Below are 27,585 nucleotides of genomic sequence, written 5' to 3'. Positions count from 1 at the left end.
CGGTTGCATTCCCATACACCAATAATGAAACACCAGAAAGAGAAATCAAGGAATTAATCCCATTTACAATTCCAACAAAACCCATAAAATACCTAGGAATAAACCGAACCAAAGAGGTGAAAAATCTATATACTGAAAACTATAGAAAGCTTATGAAAGAAATTGAAGAAGACACAAAAAACTGGAGAAATATTCCATGCTCCTGGGTAGGAAGAACAAATATTGTTAAAATGTCAATACTACCCAAGGCAATCTACATATTCAATGCAACCCCTATCAAAATAACACCAGCATTCTTCACAGAGGTAGAAAACAATCCTAAAATTTGTATGCAACCAGAAAAGACCCTGAATAGCCAAAGCAATCTTGAAAAAGAAAACCAAAGCAGGAGGCATCACAATCCTGGACTTCAAGCTGTATTGCAAAGCTGTTATCATCAAGACAGTACAGTACTGTAACAAAAACAGACACTCCAATCAAAGGACAGAATAGAGAACCCAGAAATGGATCTACAAACATATGGCCAACTAATCTTTGACAAAGCAGAAAGAATACCCAATGGAATAAAGACAGTCTCTTCACAAGTGGCACTGGGAAAACTGGACAACGAAATGCAGAAAAATGAACCTGGACCACTTTCCTACACCACACACAAAAATAAACTCAAAATGGATGAAAGACCTAAATGTAAGACAGGGAGTCATGAATATCCTCGAGGAGAAAGCAGGCAAAAACCTTTGACCTTGGCCGCAGCAACTTCTTACTCAACACGTCTCCAGAGGCAAGGGAAACAAAAGTAAAAATGAACTACTGGAACCTCATCAAAATAAGAAGCTCTGCACAGCAAAGGAAACAATCAGCAAAACTAAAAGGCAACCAATGGAATAGGGAAAATATATTTGCAAACGACATACCAGATAAAGGGTTGGTATCCAAAATCTATACAAAGAACTTATCAAACTCAACACCCAAAAAACAAATAATCCAGTGACGAAATGGGCAAAAGACATGAACAGACACTTCTTCAAAGAAAACATCCAGATGGCCAAACGACACATGAAAAAATTCTCCACATCACTCATCATCAGGGAAATACAAATCAAAACCACAATGAGATACCATCTCACACCTGTCAGAATGGCTAACATTAACAACTCAGGCAACAATAGATGCTGGCGAGGATGTGGAGAGAGAGAGGATCTCTTTTGCACTGCTGGCGGGAATGTAAACTGGTGCAGCCACTCTGGACAACAATATGGAGGTTCCTCAAAAAATTAAAAATAGAACTACCATGACCCACCAATTGCACTACTAGGTATTTATCCAAGGGATACAGGTATGCTGTTTTGAAGAAGCACATGCACCCCAATGTTTATAGCAGCACTATCAACAACAGCCAAAGTAGGGCAAGAGCCCAAATGTCCACTGATGGATGAATGGATAAAGAAGATGTGGTATATATACACAATGGAGTGTTACTCAGCAATCAAAAAGAATGAAATCTTGCCATTTGTAACTACATGGATGGAACCAGAGGGTATTATGCTAAGCAAAATTAGTCAAAGACAAATATATGACTTCATCTGAGGACTTTAAGATACAAAACAGATGAACATAAGGGAAGGGAAGCAAAAATATATAACAATAGGGAGGGGTACAAAACATAAGAGACTCTTAAATACGGAGAACAAACAGAGGGTTACTGCAGGGGTGTGTGGGGGGGTAGGCTAAAAGGGTAACGGGTAGTAAGGAATCTGCTCCTGAAATCATTGTTGCACTGTAAGCTAACTTGGATGTAAATTTTAAAAATAAATTAAATAAATAAAAAATAAATTAATAAAAGTGTAAAAAATATATAGATATATATATTTAAAAAGAACTCTGTTTTTTTTTTTTTTAAACCTAAATTAGTGTTAGGGCATTAAAATTACCTTCCAAATTAATGTATCCAATTCAAGGAAGAGAGGCTGCTAAAAAAGTTGTTGTAAAGAGGGGTCACTGGGTCCGATGATGTTAAAAACTACTACTCTAAATACAAGATTTCACTTAAGGGTGCACAACATTGTTCCAGAGTATTAAAACATTACAGAAAGAAGTGTACTATATTCCCAATGAAATAGTTTTATGAGAATTATTTGGGTAAAATACTTTTTTAGTTTAAAATGATGGATACATTTTTAAATAGAAAATATGAAATTTTTAAAGGGTAATATAAATGTGTGAAGTCCTTCTGTGCTACTCGTTCATATCTTCTGCATTAAAGAAGTTTGAGAAGCACTGCCCTAGATGGTGGTAAATCAATTAAAATACAACAAACACATCAGAATGATGACAGATGGTTTTTCTCAAGGCCTATTACTGAGAGCAATATAAAAACTACAAATTTAGAATGGCTTGTTTGCATAAAGAATTTTATAGGCAAATGGATAAAATATAGGCTAACAAAAAGGTAGTAATATACTAAGCAAAATCTCTTTCAATAGTTAAAATTAAGTAAATACATTTTAAGGTTTATGTACTGAATGAAAAACACTGTACTCTACAGTTGTAAACACTCTGACTAAAAGAGAGGGCATGATCCTATTTTGGCATAGTTACCTCAATGATTTTGGTAAATCTGAGTTCCTTTTTTACATGTTAAAGAGCAACATGACTGTGTTCCAATGAGGTTTCCAGGAGAATAAACCAAAATCACTTCCAAACACTAATCATAAAAAAAGATTCTAAAAGCAAAATAAACAAAATAAAAAATACCTGTTTCTTCTGCCCAATTCGATGAGCTCTAGCCTGTGCCTGAAGATCATTTTGTGGATTCCAATCGGAATCAAATATAACAACAGTATCAGCAGAGGCTAAATTAATTCCTAGACCTCCAGCTCTTGTGGAAAGCAAAAAGCAGAAATCCTGTAAGAAATTATAAATAGGCTCAACTTTAAATTCTTCTGAACCGTGAATATGAATAATCAGCAAGAGAATTTTACAACTGGTTTTTTGAATTTAAAAGTATTTGACCAATAAAGCTGAAAGATAGTTTTAAAAATGCTAATAAAATACAAAAACCTCTAGCAAAATCAATCAACAGGATTCCAAAATACAAATATACATGGAAATAATGAACACCAAATCTACAATGAATTTTAAATGAAAATGGGATAATTTATTTAGAAGCAAATTAACTGTTACAGTATTGATAAGGGCAAAATTCTCCAGATTAACATAAAATACTGATTTTAAAACCTCATTTAGAAAGTAAAACTAGCTAATAAGACTTTTTTTAAAAAAACAATAATGACAAAAATAATTTACTAAAATTATGACTAAAATTATTTAGTTTTAAAAGCATTCATACCTCTGATCCTTCAGCATTAAAATGATCTAGTGCTTGTTTTCTCAGCTCCCCTTTTATTGATCCATCTAATCTCTAAAATAAAACACATTAAAATATTTCACATAACAGAATCAAATATTTAAAAAGGTATTAAAATCAATTATGAAGTTAAGTATGAAAATGCGGCATTACTTTCGTTAAGACTATAAGAGTAGTAGGTACTTATTAGTCAAGAAAACAATGCCCAAGCATTCTGTCTATAGAGTCTGTGCTCTTAACCGTTAGGACTATTTTCCCAGATAATAATAGTAAATAGCATTGGCTATCATTGTGTCTGAGTCTCACTGTAAGAAATATATTTTACATGAATGAGTACACAACTGTACATCCAAAGCAAGTTACATGACACATGTCTCATGATATGGCCTCATATATTAAAATTTCATTTTTTCAAAATGTTGGTACAACCCATTAAATTGATTCCCAGATCCATTAACAGGTTACAGTCCACAGTTTTAAAAACAGTGGTGAAGTCCAGTGTGGTTAGTGGACCAACAACATCGTCACCTGAGAACTCAGAAATGCAAATTTTTGAGCCCCATCCCAGATCTACTGAATCTACTGAAATCAGAAACTCTGAGAAAAGAGGTACAGCAAAGCCCCTGATTAAAGTTTCAAAGTCACTGATTTGAGTCAAAAAGACCGCATCTGAGTATCTTCAATATCCATGGGTGCCTTGGGCAAGCAATCTGACTTTTCATCTTGTCAGTTTCTTTCTTAGGTAATGAACATAATAGTACTTTCTTCACAAAATTCAGAGGATTCAGTGAGAGAACAAAGTAAAACACTTACCACAGTGTGTGGCATATATATATTGAGTGCTTACTAAACATTAGCTGATGTCCAAAATTAAAAAAAAAATTTTAGGGTGCCTGGGGGCTCAGTTGGGCTCAGGTAGTAATCCTGCAGTTCTGAAATCCAGCCGCCCCTATCCCCTGAATGGGCTCCACGTAGAGTGGAGTCTGCTTAGGATTCTCTCTCCCTCTCTTTGTCGCTCCCCAGTTCTCACTCTCTCTCTCTCAAAATAAATAAATAAACATTTTTTAAAAATTTAAATGTGCCGGGCGCCTGGGTGGCTTGGTAGGTTGAGTGTCCGACTTTGGCTCAGGTCATGATCTCACACTCCGTGAGTTCGAGCCCCGCGTTGGGCTCTGCGCTGACCGCTCAGAGCCTGGAGCCTGTTTCAGATTCTGTGTCTCCCTCTCTCTGTGACCCTCCCCCGTTCATGCTCTGTCTCTGTCTCAAAAATAAATAAAAACGTTTTAAATAAATAAATAAATAAAAATTTAAATGTGCTACTGGTTTCATTTTCACTAAAAATTACTATTAGTAAAAACTTCTTAAAAACAGTGGCATATCAGGGCACCAGGGAGGGTGGCTCGGTCGGTTAAGCATCCGACCCTTCATTTAGGCTCAAGTCATGATCTCATAATTAATGACTTTGAGTCCCACATCAGGCTCTGTGCTGACAGCACGGAGCCTGCCTCGGATTCTCTCCTTCTCTCTGCCCCTCTGCTGCTCACTCTCTCTCTTTCAAAATAAATAAATTTAAAAAAACAAACAGAACAAAAAAAGAAAACCCAGTGTATATCATTTATTAAGGCATGATCTAAACTAAAAGAATGTTAAACATAATTTTCTCTGGGAAATAATACTGGAATGAGAAGGGAGTAGGGGCAGAGAACTAACTACCAGCACTTGTTTACTATTTGTTTTGTTTGACCATGTAGACACAATAATTTGTCTAAAAACAAACCAACACAGGATTGGGGTAAGGATAGAGGGGTGGAATGGAAACAGGGTGATAGTTATAGGGTACTGTTTCTTTTTGAGGTCATAAAAACATTCTAAAATTTATTGTGTTCATGGCTGCCCAACTCTGTGAATATATTAAAAATCACTGAATTGTACACTTTAAATGGATGAATTAATTGCATGGAATGGAAATCACATGTCAATAAAGATGTTAAGAAAATCAAATAGTACTTTTTCTATATTTTTCCCTAGCCTAAATGACCATATATTTCTCAATCACGTTCATATCACCAAAGACCCGTCCCTCAAATGATGTCTGTTGAGATTCATCATTATAATTTACTTCTATTTTATTGCCTGCACTAACATTCATCATTTACTAGCTATGTGAATGTTCGCTATGTTCTAGGCACTGTTCAAGAAAGGATTAAATAAGGATTAAATAAATTATTAGAAAAGTACTGAAACTAGCACCTGACTCTAACATTAAACACTCATCCATACTAGCTTTAATTATACTGAATTGATTCCAACATAAACACTGAATAGATGGAATATAAGCTCATTTTGGTCTTTAATACCTTCCCTAAAGTCATCTAAAAGTTTTATTCAGTAAACTATACATTAGAATAATTATAGAACATTATTCTTCAGAATCTGTAACAGTCCTGATATTGGCTGACACATAGCAGGCACTGAATAAAAAGTCGTTGAGGGAACAGCATAGTTTTTTTTTTGCATCTCGCATCCATGAAATACACCCAGATCAACACTAAACCATCCTGCACACCTAGAAAACGGATTTAAGGATTAACACAACAATCTGCACAACCTGAACTACAGAACTCAGCAGGTACACAGCACGGAGAGGTGAACTGGGGGGGAGAGAAGCTGCGGAGGGCAGGGAGCTGTTTTTGCTTGCAGAGAAAGGAGGGAGACAGGGGTCGGGGGGGTGAGCACAGGAAAAGCACACCCTCCCCTTCACCGCAAAAGAATCTGCAGCAGTCCTGTTAACATTCACAAAGGCTGCTCTCTCTCCCTTCCTCAAAATAAAGCCTAACTCATAAGGCTGCCCATTTACATTTGAGCATAGAAGAGAAATACAAAATTAAAATAAAGACTAGAGAATAGAAAAATTACTTTGCTGCTAAATATAAGGTCAAGAAGAAAAAAGGGAATAATGACAGAAATGTTTAAAACAGATATATTATCTTGAAAATACAGTTTATTAAAAAATCTATACTTCATTTACACAAGAATTTCACAGGTAATTTTGTAAAGATCCGATGAAATTTGTCAACAAAAAGGAAAAAATGAAATGCTTACTTGAAAGGGGAATTGACGGTATTTCAAATATTCTGCAAGTATGTCTAACATCCGCACCATTTGAGAAAAAATAAGAACTCTATTGCCTCGTTCTCTTAGGCGAATTAACAGTTTGTCAAGAAGAATCAATTTTCCGCTACTACGGATTAAGTGCTAGGAAACAATAAATTACAATGGTTAGAGCATGTGAGCATGTGCAAAGAATCAACCAAATGAAACAAATGCCCCACTTAAAACTTTAGCTTCTTTAATTATTGAAAATTGAGATTTTGTATTTTTATAATGTTGAAAAAGTTTATTTCAGTTTCCAAAATTTTCTAGAACCTTTTCTAGGATCATTTTTATCTACGATTTAAGCTAAAATTTTCCTTGCCATTTAGCACCTAGATTTTCATTGTGTTTTGGGGAAAGGGGGGGCGTGTTTCACTATATTTGCTAGTTATTACACTACTTCTCCAAAAATCTCAGCTGAAAAACAATACATTGAAAGCAACAGCAACTAAGCAGCTAAAGGTTAAAAGAAAACAGATTTTAATTTATATGTATCAGCCACTGAACCTAGCTCTTTTAAAGCACTACTGTGGTTGAATGGCAATTGTGGCCCTCTTCACACCTCATCTGTCTACCAGAAGCAATAGGAAGTGTAAACTCTAAGCTCAAGATGCCTTTCTTAAGACTATCATTTGGGGTGCCTGGGTGGTTCAACGGGTTAAGCATCCGACTTCAGCTGGGGTCATGATCTTGTGGTCCGTGGGTTCAAGCCCCAGGTCAGGCTCTGTGCCGAGAGCTCAGAGCCTGGAGCCTGCTTGAGATTCTGTGTCTCCCTCTTTCCCTGCCCCTCCCACACTCGTGCAGTGTCTTTCTCGCTCAAAAATAAAGAAATATTAAAATATATATATATTTATTAAAAAACTATCATTTGCCATTTCACAAATTCAGCATCATAATGTGAATTTTTGTCATTTAAGAATATACTAAAGGATTTCTCCTAGATAACTCTTGGTAGTCCATACAAATCCATTTTTAGAAAAATGATCAAAATAATTGTATGAATTATAATTCTGAAGGCTTTTTTAATAAAGACAAAGAAAATAATTAACACCATTATTTAATATACCATAACCAAAGAAAACTTCTAACCAATATATTAAAGCATCATGCCATTTTCAGTTATAACTGAAATAAACATTTCTAGAATTTTGCTTTACTACAAAGTAAAAATCCTTACTTGTAAGGCCTCCTGTTTATTATAGAATTCATTATTATCTGGTGGTTTAATGAGGTAGCAATGGTTACAACATTTCTTTAGCTCCATCATAATGTTCAAAAAGCCTGAGGTACTGCCCTTGGAACCTTTGCTGAGGGCTTTGTAATTCCTAGTTAATATCCATCTGTTTAAAGAAAAAAAATACCATGAAAATGATGGTTAGCAGAACAATTACCAGGATGAATTCTAAAACCATAAAAAAAAAAAATCAAGCACCAGAGCAAAACTGTACCATTATGAAGTTCACAACTGGATATACTATGGTCCAAACATCGTTCAGAAGACTCGTGAACTTTGTTCATAAGACTGAGAATCCGATCAATATACAGTAAAGGCTTAATGTAACATAGTGAGTATAGTGTATTAATCCTTTTCCCCCCAAAGTTACTTCAAAATGGTTAACTATCAGGGCACCCGGGTGGCTCAGTGAAGCGTCTGACTTCAGCTCAGGTCATGGCCTCATGGTTCGCGAGTTCAAGCCCCACATCAGGCTCTGTACTGACAGCTCAGAGCCTGGAGCCTGTCTGACACTGTCTCCTTCTCTCTTTGCCCTTCCCCCACTCACGCTCTGTCCCCCTCTCTCTCTCTCAAAAATAAACATTAAAGAAAAATTTTTTTAATGGTTAACTATTATCTATATTAACCTTCCAACAAATCTTAGTATATTAGGCAACCAATATGTAGAGTTATAAAAAAACCTCACGAGCATACCTGGTTTAACCACAATGCCTTGTCTAAATTACAGTTAACACAATACAATTACAACTTGTAGAAAAATTATAGGTAGATTTTATTACTCCAAACTATTTATATAACTATGTAACATTTCCTCTCATTATGATGTACTTTGTCTTCTACCACCTTTTATTTTCTTCATTTTTATAAGATTAGTCTTTGAAGGAACTTGGAATAATTTATCTCTGATTCGCCTCAAAATGATAGGAAATGGGAATGTCTAGAGATAAAATAAGACTGGCTATCTGAATTGAAAACAAAGCTGAGTGTTGGGGGTTTATTATGTCATCCTCTTTTTGTATATGCTTGAGATTTTCCATAATACAAACCTAAAATTCATGCAATGAATGTTTTTTTTTTTTTAATGTATGGCACTTACAGTTTTACCATAAATTTCTGAAAATCCAAATGCAGGTAGCCATGGATTTTATGCAATTAAATGTTTAAACAGATATTAGGATAGATATTCTCTTTTTGATTCTTTGAAACATTATGTATAGTTCTGACATACATAATTTTTTTTTAATGTTAATTTTTGAGAACGAGAGCATGAGCAAGGGGAGGGGCAGAGAATCCGAAGCTGGCTCCAGGCTCCCAGCTGTCAGCACAAAGCCTGACGTGGGGCTCAAACTCACAAACTGAGAGTTCATGACCTGAGCCAGAGTCGGATGCTTAATTGAGCCATCCAGGTGCTCCGACATATATCATTTATCTAAAGTGCAATTAATATTCTTCCACATGGGGGAAAAGAGAGGGTGTGTCCTAAAACTTTCTTTTTCTGGCCTCTACCTCTGTCAATTATGCAACTATCATAATTATATAATAATGCCTTAGTATCACTAACACTTAAGTAGTCAGTATTAACTAATATTTAACAGAAACCCTACGTATGTTAAAAGAGCATACAGTAGACAAATGCAATTAATGATGATTTAATTAATCTTAGGTTACCCGTTATCTTGGACAAGTTGATCTCTCTTTGCTTCAATATGTCATAATATAAACCTATTTTAATATTCAAGAATTGTTATTGCTCTAGGACCCTACTGGGAGGAGAGACAGCACCTCCATGAGACAAGGATAGGGGGATTATTTAGAATTAAAGGTCCAGAACATGTGCTCTGTTTACAGCTTACTTGTAATACTGTTTCTGTAAAGCACTCATTTCCATTCTTAAAATCTGCTCAACCTTGGCAGGAAGAGATTTTTCCACATCTTTTTTAACTCTGCGTAACAGAAATGGTTCAAGCTCCTTGTGGAGGCTTGCATAACCATATTCTCTGCCTTTTCCATGTTCTTCTTCAAAATCTTCCCAGGAAGAAAACCTTAAAAATTTAAGAAAATGGAAAAATCACTGAAAAAGTCATACTGCATATGAAAATTTTCAGGGTAGTCACATATAAGCAAAATATAGACTTTCAGGAAAAGACTAGCTAACATTAGTCACTTCTAAGGACTATCCTTCCCAAGAAACCCATCTTATATCTACATAAAGGTGAAAAATAGGTTATTTTATGAAAATTAGGATTCTCCTGGAGTTAAAGATATTAAATAAAATATTTTCAAGTACAGAATTGTCACTAAAATATTTCTCAAAGAATATATTAAAGTTTGGAATCTACTGAAAGAGAGCAATTTTGTGATCTTGGACAAGTTATTTATCCTTATCTAGTTTTCCCCATTTAGAAAAAGGGATTATCAGTACCTTATTACTGTTGTTATTGCTAATATTAAGTACTAAGAATGATACTGTTTGTTTTTCAAGCAAAGTATATTTTGAACATGGGCAGAATCAACTGATGTAATTTATTACACATGACTCAAGCTTATTTACAAATTTGAAAAGTTAAAATATTATTAGAAATGTGAAATGCTGCATCGCCCCCCTTTTTTTTCCTTCTTAAAAATCTGTAATCTAATGTTCAAGGATAATTAATACTTCTTACAGACCTTATTACTACCTATACTAATATTTTCTTGCTAAGCTTAACATTCAAAACTAACATTAAAATTGCATATCCTAACTTATCTTACTTTTCTGGCATAATGAAATGTAGCAAAGACCACAGCTCTTTAAGGGAGTTCTGTAGAGGAGTTCCAGTAATAAGGAGACGGTGATTGGATTTAAAGTCTATTAAAGTTTTATACAGAAGAGAGTCATCATTCTTTAATCGATGTGCTTCATCTACACCTATAAACGCCCAATTCAGACCTCCAAGGAATGCCTTAAAATGAACAGAAGAACACAGTTAATGTTTTAAGAGAAAAGTGAAATTCAAATTATTAAACTGAGGCAAATTAAAATTGAGAACATGCTTTTGTCTTGTTTTCAGATAAAAACTATGTATTATTTCAAGATTTATTGGAATCTTCAAATCAAGTAACTCAACATGCAAAATAAAGTTCCCTCCATGACTAATTCACCCACTGGAAAACAGAGCATAATAGCATACACATTCTAAAAAAAAAGAGAGAGAGAAAAAAAAAATTTTAAATGATAACTATCATTTAAAATAGTTATCATTTAAAAATTTTTACAAAAGATTTTTAGCCGAAGGGCAGCAGAAGCTTCTATTAGTGTCAATTTGGAGAAAGTAAGATATAAATTTGGAAGTGTCTTTAAGTGTAGGAATAATTCACTGTATGACCTTTAAACACTGTGGATCTGTGTATATAAATATGGGTCTCTGACTTAAAACAGAGACAGGCCAGATTCTACTATTCAGTGGTTGTATGATCCAAGAGACAAGCTCAATAACCACTTTGAGACATGATTTTTCTTTCCAATAAAGTAGAGATGACAGCAGGATCTTACATAATAAATTAGAATTACTTGACATATTAACTATAAAGAATTAAATAAGACAACATTTATCAAGCATTTAGTACAATGCTTCATCCATGGGTAGCTTAATCCTTTTAGGTATTCTCCTCCTCTTTCAAAGACCTTACAAATCAAAGTACTATGGCAAACTCGTTGCATGTAAGTCAGCAGTTGGCAAACTTTTCCTGTAAAGACTCACATGAAGTATTTTAGCTTGTGCAGACAAATGTGTGGTGACCTGTGCTGCATATTCTTTGGTTTTTACACTCACTAAAAATGTAAACAATATTCTTAATTCAAAGGTCATAAAAAATAAACCAGATCTGACCCACAGGATGTAGTCTGCTGACCCCTGATTTAAATTATCTTCTCATCCTATCCACAACACATGGTAAAGGAAAAATGGATATACACCAAACAGAAAACCATAGGTAATACATACCTTATCCTTCAATAAAATTTCGTAAGTTGTTAAAAGTATATTAAATTTTAACCGTTTGGTCTGGGGATGCATCCATTCATGAGTTCTTATCTATCAAGAAATTTTAAAAATAATTTTAAGATAATCATTATGAAAAGTATACTTGTACTTGAATATCTAAAATAAAATCTGCTCAAAATACACAAAAAACAATGTATATGTTTATGTAATAAAATCATTTTAATTATTTTATTTAAATTTTCGTTAAAAATCATTTTATTCTTTTTTTTTTTTTAATTTTTTTTTTTTCAACGTTTATTTATTTTTGGGACAGAGAGACAGAGCATGAACGGGGGAGGGGCAGAGAGAGAAGGAGACACAGAATCGGAAACAGGCTCCAGGCTCCGAGCCATCAGCCCAGAGCCTGACGCGGGGCTCGAACTCACGGACCGCGAGATCGTGACCTGGCTGAAGTCGGACGCTTAACCGACTGCGCCACCCAGGCGCCCCAAAAATCATTTTATTCTTAACAATGCCTAACAAGCTGCACTAATCTTACTTATAAATAAAATGTAAATGTCACGGCATATCAAAACCTACAAAAAAATAGCAGATATATTTTTCTTACACATTTTCCACTAACAAAACATAAGTGATTTCCATTTAACAAAACATAAGTGATTAATTCATTTAATAACATGGCATTTATGGATGAAATGATATTCAGGTTTGCTTCACAATATCTGGGAGGAAACAAAACTGGCAATGCATTAAAACTGTGAAGCTGGAGATGAGTAACATGGAGGTTTATTATACTCTTCTGTCTGCTTTCATGTGTATCTGAAATTTTCCACAACAAATTAGGAGAAAAAATTATTACATAAAGTAACACTCAACTGAAAATTGACTTTTAGTATTCAGCCAATTAAACACGTATTGAGCACTTACTTGTGGCAAGTTTTACTCTAAAAATTAAGACTACAAAGACACATACAATACCTATCCTGAAAGACAAGTATATCTAGATTTCTAAATTTGTGGAGAAACAACTTACCATATTTCTGCTGTTAATGTCACCTAAATAGACCACAGCATTCATCTGAGAAGCCCATGTCTGAATTTCCCTTTGCCAGGAAGTAAGAGTGGAGAGTGGTACTACTAACAGAAAAGGTCCATATAATTGATGCTCATGAAACAAATAGTTCAGAAATGAGATCGTCTGTATTGTTTTTCCAAGGCCCATTTCATCAGCAAGTATGCAACTATTTCCTCTACAAAGTAAAAACAAAAATTACGTATGCAATAAAGAGTCAAATTTGTAAAGAAACTTTTTTACATAACCCATGTACAAATTTATATGAACAGTTAAAATAAATCTGACAGGTATACAAACAATACACCACTTTTATTACCTATAAATAATAAATGTAAATAAAGGCCTTTGTAATAGTTTAAGTGGACAAAGTTTACCATTTTAGTACAAAAGAAGCTTAAAGATTAACGTATTATTTTTAATCAGTTATGCAGCCAAGAACACAATCTACAAGTGATAGAGTCCAGACATATCAAATACGTAAAAAAATTAGCAGAAAGAAAATATACAGCAGGATAAACTATAGCTACAGTAAAATTTAAATACAAAAAATCTGCACCCTAGGGTTACCTATATTGCCAAGAATAGAACAAGAAACACAGGGCGGGGCCGGGGTGGGGGGCAGGGGAAGAGGCCTAAATATTAGAAATAACTGGAAGAGAAAGAGTCCAGGACTGTAGGATAGAAATATATATATGTATGTATGCTGATTTTAAGTTCAATATGGAGTGCTGCAGCAAACAGGTTAAACCTCAAACTCCACTGGATCTTCTTCTTAGTATATAATAAGTATTATTTATATACTAAGGAAATTTGAAAACCTGCATATAAAAACCAGTCTTTATCCTTCATGTTGGTGGAAATCTTTTCCAAATCCTCTACTTGTAAAATTCGTATGCTCTCAAATTAAACAGATAATTCAAAATATACTTACTTGCACCAAGAATGAGCAAGCCAATTTAAACCATTTAGTTGATAATCTCTTAATTCTAAACTCTCATGTCCTCCAATGTAGGATGGCTGCTTCTTTAGGGCTACAAATCTTGGCCTTTGTTTTAATACCTTTAGTAGAAATAAATGTTAATAAGAACCATTAAATGTGGGAAATTATTTTAAAACATGAAAATCTCAGCTTTTACCATAAATTTTGACATTTCATCTCAAATCATCAAAATCAGAAATTCCATGACTCAAGATGTATCTCAGGATTCATCGAAAGACTGTTTTCTATTACTATAACAAAGTATAGTGAAATATTTTGCCCTTTTTGGACAAAAAATGATAGAAGTAAGTTCTGGCTGAAATACCTGGGGCCTCACATAGTTCACAAACAAAACCTATGTTAAATTCATTCAATTAACTGCTGCTGCAGCCCTGACCCAGAAATAAACCATACAACTGGCTTAAATTTCTGATTTCTTAATTATCATTATCAACTTAATTCAATCTTGTAATAAGAAAACAAGTTTTACTAGCATATAGATCCTCAAAACTATTGCTAATAATCACTTTAAGTATAAACATCCTATATTAAAGCAAGGTAATCTTAGGTACTAACTTTTTTCCTATGGGTACATCCTTCTTTTTCTTTCCTACCTTCAAAGAAAATACTCCCTATCTTTTAAACCAAGCATATATATACATATATATATATATATATATATATATATATATACACACACACATATATATATATACACACACACATACATACATACATACACATACACCTATTTTTCAGGAAATTTTCCTATTTGGTCTCCCCAAGCCACTCCTCACAACACCACCACCAATTTATCATCTTACTGACGTAGTTTCACTCACCAGGGCCAAAAGACAGTGCCACATCTAAGACCACATATCAATTACAGGAACACCATTTCCTATAAGACCTACCAACCAAGCAGTTCTCTCTCTTAGCCTATCTAAAATCAGGCAGGATCCATTCTTTATTTGAGTTTGTAATATTTTTATGATGCATAAATACTATTCTCAACAATTACAAATTTCAAACAATACTCACTTTGCAATCTTTAAAAGGAGTGGTTTTTGATTGATTCCTGCTAAAATACTCATCTATGCATGCTTGAAACTTTTTGGAAATTAGGGCTCCATCCTCCCAGCTGCACTCTGAGTATGGAAGGCCCTGCCATTTGCAATAATAATCGGGATAACCAGCTGCTGACTTCTGATTGGAATGAGCTGTGAGAAAAATCAGGTTATTTATTTATTTTTACAATGAATTTTATCCAAGGACTAATTTTTGGTAAAACAACACCACAAACAAAAATTAGCCATCTGGTTTATACTACCCTATTACAGTAAGACTAAGCTACTGTATTTGCTGTATAAATAGTAAATTTATTTATTTTTTCTGATTTCAAGCATGGAAAGATAAAAGTTTAATTAGAATCATTTATTACTAACCAATTATTCGTTCCACTATTTGATACTGTTTGTGTAGATCATCTGTAAGTTCTTGCTGGCAATTATAATATTCCACATCTTCTGGAGAAGCATTTTTCAACCTGTAAAATTATTTTAATCCAGAATTAGACTTAAAAATCTCCTCTAAATAACCCATTCCCCCCCCACACTCTCTATAGCACAAAATCTCCCATTTTGCCACTCATCTAAATATGACTCAGTTGAATAAGGAATTAATTGAAATAGAAATAAAGTGAAGCATCATTAATTTTTAATTTTAAAAATGTGTAAGCTACATTTACATTATATATTATACTATATTTACATTACACGCATATATATTTACATTATATATGACACACATTCTACATGACCGTCACCAAGGAGAAATTTAGATATGGCTGTTTCTAAAAAGTTTTACCTTGAGATGCAATACAATAAATCTATAAATAATTATTTTAGGTTATTACTGGATTCTTGACTATGTATTCCTTATTAACAAAACTTTAGTAATAACCTTTGAACTGCTAAAAAATTAAGTGTAATATAAAACACTTACCATCTTTTTGTCTCCTGATCTTTTTTCTTATAATTATCCAATTTTTTCATTCCTCTAACATTCTGCTGCTTAAGGGTTTCTTCTGTCTCCCAAGTATTGTGGATATGGGACCATCCTTTCCATTTAATTAAATACTGGATCTCTCCTGGTTCCTTGTTTTTTTCAAATCCTGCATTTGGGTCACCATCTGCTTCAACTGCATAGATGGTTGTAGTAGCACCAGTAGCTGAAAAAGAAAGCACAATACATTCCATATAATTCAGTTATAAGCTTATTTCCTTCAACTCAAAAATTCAATATAAATAGAAAAAATATATTCTTTTTTTTAATTTTATTTTGTTAATGTTTTTCTTTTAATGTTTATTAATTTTTGAGAGAGACACAGCACAAGCAAGGGAGGGGCAGAGAGGTGGAGACACAGAATATGAAGCAGGCTCCAGGCTCTGAGCCGTCAGCACAGAGCCCGACGTGGGGCTCAAACCCATGAACCGTGAGATCATGACCTGAGCCAAAGTCGGACACTTAACCGACTGAGCCACCCACATGCCTCACCATTATCTGGTGCCGAGGTCTGTAGCCCAACCGAATGAACCACCCAGGCACCCCAGTTCTCTTTTAAACAGGCAAAATATCAGGGTACAAGAATTTAAGTAAAATTGCATTACACATACATAAAAGAAACTCTGCATTTTAGAACAGAAATATCTAATTTAATCTCCTCAGTTTTAAAATTAGAAAAAACAAGGTTAAAAGTCAGTGACACACCTAAGATCATACGGCAATTTATAACAACTTATGACTGGAAGCCTGATAACTACAAATAAAATAATGAAAAATCATCTTTAAAAACTGCCATGTCCAAAGTCATTATGTTGGAGATATCTGCAGCCCTCATGTTCAATGCAGCTTTATTTATAATAGCCAAGACATAGAAACAACCTAAGTATTCATCAACAGGCAAAAAAATAAAGAAAACGTGATATACGTAGATATAGATATAGATATAGATATAGATACAGATATAGATATATGTATGTATGTATGTGTATATATATATATATATATATATATATATATATATGATAGAATACTACTCAGCTACAAAAAAGAAGGAAATCCTGACATTTGCAACAAGGTAGAACACCACTGAGGGCATTACTCCAAGTGAGATGTCAAGACAAACACTGTATAATCTCACTTATACACGTAATTTAAAGCAAACAAAACCTCATAGAAAAAGAGATCAGAACTGTAGTTAATAGAGGCAGCGAGTGGATGTAGGTTGGGGGGCAACGGGGGGAGGATAATGATGCAGATGCATACAAACTTCCAGTTATAAGACAAATAAGTGAGTACTGGGGATATAAAGTACAACATAATGACCATAGTTAACACTGCTATATGGTATATTTAAAAGCTGCTCAGAGAACAGATTCTAAATTATCATAACAAAATTTTTTTTCTTATTCTACCTATATGAAATGATGGATAAATAGAAACTAAACTTAATGTGGTAATCATTTTGCAATATATGTAAGTCATTATGCTGTCCACCTTAAACTTATACAATGTTCTACGCCATATCTCAATAAAACCTGAAAGAAAAAAAATGCATGTCAAGATAACTAAAAATAACCTACATAAAAACATTTTGAAATAACCAAACCATCTGTAAAGTTGAAAGTACCTAAATAACACCTATTATTTAGGTATAACAGAAAAACTCTGATACACAGGTTAAAATTTTTTCTAATTATCTGCAGTAAATCAAGTAAGGTCAAGTGAGGTTAAACGGATCATTTTGTGGGGAGAAAATACTCAGGCTAAGAAAAGTATAGTTTATAACAAGTAAAACAGAAGAAAAGCCACCCTCTGGACTTTCAAAACTGAAATAACTTCAAGAAATACTTTATTTACTCTAGTAAATATCACTGAAATAATCAAATAAATAGGTTTTTTAAGAAAATACCTCCTTTTCTCCCAATCCGACAATCCATAAAACGTTCTATTGTTTCAAATTCCTCTTCCTCAGGTTGAGGAACATCCTCCCCACAGACTTCCAGTAGGTCATCGGAATCTGTTTTCATTTCTTCATCTTCTTTATAGCTAACATTGACAGTTGCTTGGCGACGAGAACTTCTTTTATCATTATCATAATCTTCTTCATCATCCTCCTCCTCAGATGAATCAAGCTGTCTCTTTTTTTGTCCAAGAATTTTCTTTCCATTCTTTGCCTTAGATCTAAGGAAGACCAAGAGATAGAGGTGTTTTACAGAAACAATGGCATAAAACAAGACATGCGACACTACATACAAAAAGAGTATCTCTGTAACCAACAATTTCCAGCATGAAATTGAGAACTATACTTACCTATTTTGAGGTTTCCTGCTTTTAACTTTGTTTTTTGGCTCATAATCAGATTCTGTTTCATCACAACTGCTTTTATCTCTTTCTTCTTCAGATTCTGAATCTGAGCCAGATTGAGATGGAGATCCTGACCCAGACATTTGCCAATCTTCACTGTATACAGAATATACAAAGTATGTTTATTTATCCTTATATTGTATAGCACATTTTACCTCTTATAAAAGTACAAAAAAAATCAAATAAATTATGTTTTATTTAATATAAAAAAATTGCGGCTTTCATTTACACTAACATATCAAAATGTGTGTAGAATAAAAAAATGCTGGAAAATATTCTTCATACAGTTCTCCTATAACTCCAGGGTTTTGTTAATCATTTAGTTATACCTCAATGAGTGGCAAATAAGTAAATGTTATTCTGATTATCACTACAAATGAAAACATGGAAAGATAATTTAAAGAGTCACAGGGTTTAATTTTGAAAATCCTGTATAATTATACTTGCTCTCTCAAAAAAAAAAGATTCTAATCTCTTTCATTTTAATTTTCTGGAGACTGATTTTTAAAAATATACACTCTTGGCGCCTGGGTGGCTTAGTTGGTTAAGCATCGGACTTCAGCTCAGGTCACGATCTCATTGTCCATGGGTCTGAGCCCCACATTGGGCTCTGTGCTGACAGTGAGGAATCTTCTTGGGATTCCCTCTCTCTCCCTCTCTCTGCCCCTTCCTCACGTACGCTCGCTTTCCCTCTCTCAAAATAAATAACTTAAAAAAAAATACACTCTGAAACTTATTTTTAAATACATGTTCATAAAGAAACCTAAAATATACTCAGTATAGAAAAATGTAATAAAGAAAAAAAACTAGTGCATTTTAACCAACATTCAATTATTATCTTAGCTTTATTGCTAATTTGAGTCTATACTCAGTCTATTTAATTCTAGTAAACATGTAGAGAAAAATTACTGGATGTACACATTAATATTCTGCTATAATATCAACTTCAAGTGGAAGATACACATTAAATTCTTATATATATGCCCTAACTAGTCTCACAGCTACTCTTCTACTCCACTGCTCTGTACCTCAAGCATCAATTATGACTATGCTAAGGGTTCCATAAGCAAGCACATATGATAAAATCTGGTTCATGGTAAAACCGTAACAGGGAAGTAATCCCTTTTTTATCTTGAGATCTTTTGAGAGTATGCACACTAGAAATAGCAACAGATAGGTAAAATATATGAAAATGTCTCCATATTTTTTATAATACACATTATGACCTTTATACCTAACCAAACCTACCCATCATCCCAAATCACTAGTTTTAAAATAGTCCTTTTTTTAAGGACTATGCCAAGTTTAGAAATTACTATGCCACCTATGCCAAGTTTAGAAATTACTAACTCAGGGGAAGAGTTATAAAGCTGATGAGACACAGTAGTTGAAAAGGTAAACTAGTAAACTTCTAGTAAACCAGTAGACAGATCTGAGGAAATTAGCCAGGATGTAACACAGCAATAAAGGGATAAAAAACATGACACAGTAAGATTTACACAGAAGATGGATGATCCAATAGATATCTACCACAGACACAATCCAGTAAAAAAGATACATATTAAAGTAGTACCAGGGATATTTACAAAATGAGAAAATGTCCAGGGATACAATGACTGGATTTTCAAAAACTAATAAAAGATAGGAATCTTCATGTTAAAGATGTATAACAGGAGTGAATAAAGTGGAACAAATAAATAACAAATCCAAAGGTCGATATACCAAAGTAAAACTGCAGGACAGCCAAGGAAAGTAGAAAAATAAGACACAGACAATGGAACAGTATTTTTGACAAAACAAGGGAGAAAACAACTCAGACCAAGAGCACACGGATTGTTTAGTCGGTTGAGTGACTCTTGATTTTGGCTCAGGTCATGATCTCATGGTTCATGGGATTGAGCCCCACATCAGGCTCTGCATTCACAGAATGGAGCCTGCTTGGATTCTCTCTCTCCCTCTCTGCCCCTTACCTTCTCATGCATGTACATACACACTCTCTCAAAATAAATAAATAAACTTAAAAACAAAAACAAAAAAAACCCAGACCATCTAAATAAGTGAAAATCTGAAGTACTCAAACACATTCCAGGTCAAGATCTTGAGGAAATTATAGTGAGTCTCTAAATGAGTTCTACAGGAAAGTAAATTTCATGTGCAGATTAAAAGTAAGATAGCTATTAACATAAATTTAACAGAAATACCCACTACTCATCATCCACTGGTCTTACATTTCTATGTAGGTTTCCCAAGTTATTAGTATTTTCTGATACTATGACTAGGCGGATCTCTCGAGTTTTGTTTTGTTTTTTTTAATGTTTATTTATTTTTGAGACAGAGACGGAGCATGAACAGGGGAGGGGCAGACAGAGAGGGAGACACAGAATCTGAAGCAGGCTCCAGGCTCTGAGCGGTCAGCACAGAGCCCGACGCGGCGGTCGAACTCATGGACCATGAGATCATGACCTGAGCTGAAGTCGGACGCTTTACCGACTGAGCCACCCAGGCGCCCCTGGATCTCTCGAGTTTAAAAACACCCCTCTGGAGACAGGGATCACAGACAATAAACAAGTGGCACAAAAAAATCTCAAGTCCTCACAGAAAGATAAATGTTATGGATTAATGGTTTAAATTAACCTAATAAAATGTCATGAGCCAAGAATTTACAAAAGTCTACTTTTGCCAATAATTTTTCATAAAAGAAACACAAAATCAATAGGGTCTTCCTGATATGAAAATGATCAGTTGAACAAAATAACATACTCTTTATGTTTTTTCCTTTTGACTTCATTTGATGAGTCATCAGAATCTTCACTGCTGGAAGAATCCTACAGAGAAAAAAAAAAACAGGGTTAATGTTATTAATGATTAGAATTTGACCATGATATCAAATTTTTGCTTGTCATACTATTTAACATTCACTTTGCTAATAACACTAACTGTAAAGCTTTTTCCCCGTTACATTTATATCATTAGCACATAAAGTAATTAATAACATCTTTATTACAAATTTATAACAGCCACTGAAATTAAGAAAACATTACAATCTACTATCTTTCGAGACCATTATTGTTGCTTAGTATGGCCTTCAAAAGGAATTCTAATTGTTGCTATGTCAAATTTTGATTCAGTATTTTTCTTCCCCATTAGCTTTTTTTTCTTTTAATTTTTTTTTTTAACATTTATTTATTTTTGAGAGTAAGAGAGAGACACGGAACATGAGCAGGGGAGGGGCAGAGACAGAGAGAGAGAGAGAGAGAGACAGAATCTGAAGCAGGCTCCAGGCACTGAGCTGTCTGCACAGAGCATGATGCAGGGCTCAAACCCACCAGGCACAAGATCATGACCTGAGCCAAAATCGGATGCTTAACCGACTGAGGCACCTAGGTGCCCCTAGACAGCTTTTGATATAGTTCTTCCTAAATGTTTCCGTGCAAATATTCAGGTGTGCTTTTGTGTGCATAGGAACTATACTGTTTAAAGCTGTAGCCTGTATTTTTAAAAACATATTGAGAATTCTGTTATTCAATATGAGTAACAAATATGGTTTAATAGGCAAATGTGTATATCTGTGCACATAGTATTCACATTTAGTTTATTTCCAGTTTTGCTGTGATGCACAAATGCACATACACTTTCACTGGTTATTTTGAATTAATTCCTAAAATTGGAATTATTGGATAACAGTATATTGATATTTCGAGGCTCTTGATACATATACTTAAACACAGTTATTTCCTTATCCTTTCAAAACATTTACTATTTCTAATAATTTCATAAATATCTACACCTAATTAAATGATGGCACATTATATCTACTTTTAAAATAAGAGCTTTCATAATGAAAACTCACCTCTTCTGATCCACTATTAGATGAAGCTTGATGCTGCTGCTGCTGCTGCTGCTTCTTGAGCATTGCAGATCTCTGAACAGCCAGAATACTAGGGCTAGATTTCCAAAACTATCATAAAAAGAAATATGAACTAGTGAAGGATGAAGTTTTGAAAAAAATTTTAACAAGGTTAAATTACTGAACATTTTCACTGCCTCCAAATAATAAATTCAGACTATTTTCCTTACATTATATGTAATATGGTTTTATAGCAATTAAACTTCTGACCTTAGTTGCATATTAAAAAACTTATGGTGTGCTGAGACAAACAATATTAACCAACATATTCTTTGATGTGGAATATTATTTTCAAAAAACAATGTGACAATGTGACACCAGTGCTACTCAAAAAGTGCCTAGTTTTTTTAATTGATGTGAAGATGAAGAGCTTGTGTCAGAATGCAAATCAACTATGTCACTAAGCAGTTTTATTAGATAGCAAGATTGCCTCCATAAAAGAAGTGTGTTAATGTATATCCTGGCCCAACCATCTTATCATGACTGGTACTCTAAGTAACACTACGGTATTCTATTATGAGGTATAGACAGGTTTTAGTAAATCTTACAGACGCTTTGTTCAGAGGGACCCTTAGCCTACCCTACCAAGTATCTTCAAGGAAGCAAATCGATTAGATTCGCCTGCTATTAGCAACAAAGTATCTCCTTTGAAGATCTTGAAAGTAGAGATCAGACACACTGAGATTAACAGAAAGACCTCACAAAGCCTTTAATTTTTATCCATGAAACAATAAATATTTATGAAATTCAGTTTATGCCTTAGAAAGTTGTATTTGTGTTTATTTTGTACTTGCTTGACAGCTTCTCTTCCAAGCCAATTAGCCATGTTTGAGATATTTAACCACAAGTTTAAGAATCACTGAAAGTAATTTCAATGTTTAAAATTAATGTTTTCTAAAAGCTAGATTAAGAATGCTATAAACCAATGTTATAAATTTTCCCAAAGTAGTACAAGAAATCTACCTTTCAGGATATTGTATTTATTACCTCAGCTCCATCAACTTTCGGTGGTTTTGCTTGGACTTTGTTTTCTCGGGAAGTGTCTGACTCAGACTCTGACTGACTGCCCGATTCAGATCCAGATTCAGAGTCACTGCTACCTGTTTGGCTACTGCTTCCATCACTACTGCTTCCAGAACTTGAACCAGATCCAGAGCCTGAAGCTGACCCAGAATCATCATCCGACTGGCTACAATTTGAAAATAAACAGATGTCAACCAAAATTTATTAGGAATTTAATTTTCCTTAAGTCAGCAGAAAGCCCCAAAGCATTAAATTGTATTTCATATTTCAACTTTCTACAGCCAAACAAATAGAAAAAAGAATTGATGTTAATCTATAGTAACTGACATACTTGATAAATTTAGTACAATTTTGGCAAAAACATAAGCAATCAGACCACAATCTTTCTCAAAGATAATGAGCAAAATCTATCAAATTACAGAATTCTGGGCTACGAACTTGGGAAAACAAGAAATTGAAGGCATAATCCTTATCCTTAAAAGGTTACTTAATATTTAACCATAGTAAATATAATGTAGAAATTGTGTGAAAAAAAAGGATACACATCCTGAAAATTCTCAGTCACAGGTAGAAAAAAATTTGTAGCTTCTACTTATTTTCAAATTTATATCTATGTTCTTTCATTCCAGGGGAAAATAATTTATTGATATTAAGCTATGATCAAATACAATTTACTGAAAGATAGAATCAGTAATTGCTTCTCTGAAGAAATCATTGAATCTGTCATGGTTCCACAGCAGTAAATACGAAATAATAGTAAATTCTCACAATCTTTCTTAAACTCTGTATATACACTTATGAAAACAATTAACAGTTCACTGAGAAACCTTTTTTCCTAATACTAATTTTCAGTCCAAAGTAACCTAGAAATGGTCTGGCCTAAACAGGTGATTGTGTAAATTACTATTATTTCCAAGGCTGTTTATTAACAAAGTATTTACATATGAATTGTTGAAAACTAGGGCATTAAATTTTTTACACACACAGTAGACTCAGCTTTTGATATAATTTCACCAGACTTTATGACAAACGACAGGTAATATAGCTTGTGTATACACAACACAGCTAAATTCAACTTCATGTCCTCTGCTGTAATTTTCAGAAATACCACCAGATGGAGGTATTACTCTAGGGAAATAGATTGCAATATTAAAAGTAATTCATTTATAAAAGTAATATCTCCTTTTCTAGAGCAAGGAGTTTAGTATTCACATGGAAACACAGACATAAAAATATGAAAGAAGACTTTTGATTCCAAAAGTTAGATATAAATCAAAATGCTCAAAGTGTGAACATATGCATATTTTTAAAATCTGGGAATCTAGAGGAATGTTTTTCTTCACAGAAAACAGTAAGCAAAATTTGCCTTTTAAAGGCTGTGATACTAAGATCACTTTTGCCACAATTTCTAACCAATGGTCACACGGCTCAGAGATCAAAAACAACACAATGCATTTTAATTAATAAGTAAGCAAACAACAAACCCCACTTACCCATATTTTACTCAGGTCCCTTCTGAGAAATTTCAGCAAGAATAGTAAGAAGATATTTTTCCTGACACAGAATTTTGTTTCTCCACTAACCCACTAAGAGTAACTCATTTACTCAATAAATTTTACTAAGAGGTATATTATTAGACTGGGAAAGACTAAGTTTTACCATTAAAAGAACCTCTAACTTGGTATGGAGAGACGACAGTCATATACACCAATAAATGCTGTTCTGTGCTATTTTTAAGATAACAGATCCAGGCGTATGGGGAGCACTGAAGATACAACCAAGTCTAACAAAAGTAATTGGGGAACACTGAGAAAAAAGTGCAGTTGATAGCAAAGGAGTATTAAGCAGAGGGGTATCTCTGTGATTTCTTGTAAGCTTCTTGAGGATACCATTTATTTCTTCCAGAGTACCTAACAATAGCACCTTACACAATGAGGGTGCTCAATAGATACTTGATAAGCAGACACATGAGAATGACTGAATTTGGGGGACTATCATGGGCCTATATTCTTGATTATGTCTTGATTAGCCATTCCAGATGAATGGCTGGTCAAAATTCCTTGTTAATGTAACAAAACTCTAAGTGAAAGTAAGAATATTTCCTTTCATACTCTTCAGGTAGAAGTAGTTCTGGCTGGAGATAAAAGCAAACAGCCTGAATCTAGGTTACTCTAACGACACAGATTTATTGTAGAAGGTCTTCACCTTATGCATTAGAAGCACAAAGAATTTATTTTATTTAGTTGCTTTTTGTAGGATTAAGAATATATACAAAGATTAAGTAAGAAATATCTTACATACTGTCACAGAACAATCTCCAGGATATAGTTAAATTAAAAAAAAAAAAAAAATGCATGAGCCTGGGTGGCTCAGTCGGTTGAGCGTCCGACTTTGGCTCAGGTCATGATCTCCCGGTTCGTGGGTTCTGGCCCCACGTCGGGCTCTGTGCTGACCGCTCAGAGCCTGGAGCTGCTTCGGATTCTGTGTCTCCCTCTCTCTCTGCTCCTCTCCTACTCACACTCTGTCTCTCAAAAATAAATAAAGATTAAAAATAAAATTTTTTTTAATTAAAAAAAAATCCAAAATTCAAAAGTGTTTTATACTATGCTTCCTTTGTATAATGGAAAAACATACATATTTGCCTATGTTTTTAAAAAAGGGAATAATGGTAAGATAAACCAACAATTAAGTTAAAAATGATTAACTACAGAGGGCGGGACAGAGGGAAGAGTAGAGGGAACTAGGTCTGAAATGAATCATCAGATTCAAACCATGTATATGTTTTACATAAGTTTTTTAAAAGGAAACCCTAAAAATTTCAAGAAAAATTGACACAGGTTTAAGAAAAAATATCTATATTGAGACATAAAATTATGAGCTAAAATCGGTGACTAATGTTTCCTTAATAAAGTAATTCTGTTTCAGCTCACTGCTATAAGATGCTCTTTCCAGAATAAAAGTCTGGGCATGGCCCTTTGTTTTTTTTTTTTTTTGTTTTTTTGTTTTTTTTTTAAGTTTTCAGTGTTTCTATAATAAAGTGCAAGTACCTATGAGGCCTTTCAGGAATCTGTCTTTGCCAACCTATTTCCAGCCACTTACACCTTTAGTTCTACAAATGGTAAATTCTGAGAGCCGGTTTCTCTTTCCACTTCCTGCTTTTGTACAAGTACTTCTCTTTCTTCCCTCACTATGTAATTCCTACTTGAGCCTCATCTCAGAGGCACTTCTCCAACAAATCTCTCCTGACTCCAGAGTATTCCTGAACCAACTGTAAATTAGGTATCCTCCCTCAGCACTCCCAAAACATTGTATACATACTACTATCTTGGCTATGAGTACACTATGCAATGATCACTGTAGTTCTGCTTTCTTTCATGGCTTTTTTTTTTTTGGTATCTCATCTTTAATATTCTATCATATGTTCCTAGAGTGTTGAGATTTTTACTTGTTGCCCTTTACACCAAACAAAGAACTCAATATGTTTGATGGGTGGGGCGCCTGGGTGGCTCAGTTGATTAAGCAACCAACTCTTGATTTCAGCTGAGGTCATGATCCCAGGGTCATGGGATCCAGCCCTGCGTCAGGCTCCAAACTAAGTGTGGAGTGTGCTTAAGATTCTCTCCTTCTGTCCCTCTCCCCTACTCATGCTCTAAAATAAAAAAAATAGGCAGGGGGGAGACACCTGGGGAGCTCAGTCAGTTAGGTGTCCAACTCTTTATTTTGGCTCAGGTCCTGATTTCACACTTCATGGGATGGAGTCCTGCAATGGGCTCTGCACACATGGACAGTGTGGTATCTGCTTGGGATTCTCTTTCTCCTCTTTCTCTGCCCCTCCCTCACTCAAACACACACATGCATGTGTTCTATTTCTCTCAAAATAAATAAATAAACATTTTTTAAAATTGATGGGTAGATGGATTTACACATAAATCCAAGATACATGGGTTAGAATTCCTGTATAGAAGTCACAATTATATCTGCCTACAAGAAATACTGCTGAGCTCTAACATTTTATTTATTTAGGTAATAACCAATACCAGTAACTTTTTATTTTATTTAATTTTTTTTTAATTTTTTTTTCAACGTTTATTTATTTTTGGGACAGAGAGAGACAGAGCATGAACGGGGGAGGGGCAGAGAGAGAGGGAGACACAGAATCCGAAACAGGCTCCAGGCTCTGAGCCATCAGCCCAGAGCCTGACGCAGGGCTCGAACTCCCGGACCTTGAGATCGTGACCTGGCTGAAGTCGGACGCTTAACCGACTGCGCCACCCAGGCGCCCCTCCAGTAACTTTTTAAACAACATAAGCCACTTAAGAATGATCCTTATTATTTATATTAAATCTCACTAGCACAATAACAATAAAGCAGTAGTTACTAGAAACACTGAATTCTTTTCCTCACCTTTCTCAATGTACACAAGAAAATCCACCGTT

General features: G+C 34.3%; 1 protein-coding gene across 4 annotated transcripts in view; it reads right to left on the bottom strand.

Moving 5' to 3' along the window:
- The window catches only part of CHD1 (chromodomain helicase DNA binding protein 1), an 80,752-nt gene that overhangs the window by 32,399 nt on the left and 20,768 nt on the right, over positions 1 to 27,585 (bottom strand). For all 4 annotated transcript variants that reach the window (XM_040447814.1, XM_040447831.1, XM_040447822.1 and 1 more), the window contains 17 exons: positions 23,114 to 23,315; positions 22,070 to 22,177; positions 20,980 to 21,044; positions 18,166 to 18,315; positions 17,765 to 18,036; positions 15,796 to 16,021; positions 15,237 to 15,337; positions 14,833 to 15,011; positions 13,744 to 13,871; positions 12,771 to 12,987; positions 11,738 to 11,827; positions 10,506 to 10,696; positions 9,608 to 9,796; positions 7,698 to 7,860; positions 6,470 to 6,622; positions 3,350 to 3,421; positions 2,755 to 2,904 (listed from right to left, as the gene is read on the bottom strand). In XM_040447814.1, coding sequence (XP_040303748.1) covers positions 2,755 to 2,904; positions 3,350 to 3,421; positions 6,470 to 6,622; positions 7,698 to 7,860; positions 9,608 to 9,796; positions 10,506 to 10,696; positions 11,738 to 11,827; positions 12,771 to 12,987; positions 13,744 to 13,871; positions 14,833 to 15,011; positions 15,237 to 15,337; positions 15,796 to 16,021; positions 17,765 to 18,036; positions 18,166 to 18,315; positions 20,980 to 21,044; positions 22,070 to 22,177; positions 23,114 to 23,315 — 2,656 coding nt within the window. The remainder of the gene's footprint in view (positions 1 to 2,754; positions 2,905 to 3,349; positions 3,422 to 6,469; positions 6,623 to 7,697; positions 7,861 to 9,607; positions 9,797 to 10,505; positions 10,697 to 11,737; positions 11,828 to 12,770; positions 12,988 to 13,743; positions 13,872 to 14,832; positions 15,012 to 15,236; positions 15,338 to 15,795; positions 16,022 to 17,764; positions 18,037 to 18,165; positions 18,316 to 20,979; positions 21,045 to 22,069; positions 22,178 to 23,113; positions 23,316 to 27,585) is intronic.

The sequence above is a fragment of the Herpailurus yagouaroundi genome, unplaced genomic scaffold (assembly GCF_014898765.1).
Source record: "Herpailurus yagouaroundi ecotype Mexico unplaced genomic scaffold, PumYag 29, whole genome shotgun sequence".
Classification (NCBI taxonomy): domain Eukaryota; kingdom Metazoa; phylum Chordata; class Mammalia; order Carnivora; family Felidae; genus Herpailurus; species Herpailurus yagouaroundi.
The sequence above is the reverse complement of the archived record's forward strand: the minus strand, read 5'-3'. Positions and strand labels throughout refer to the sequence as shown.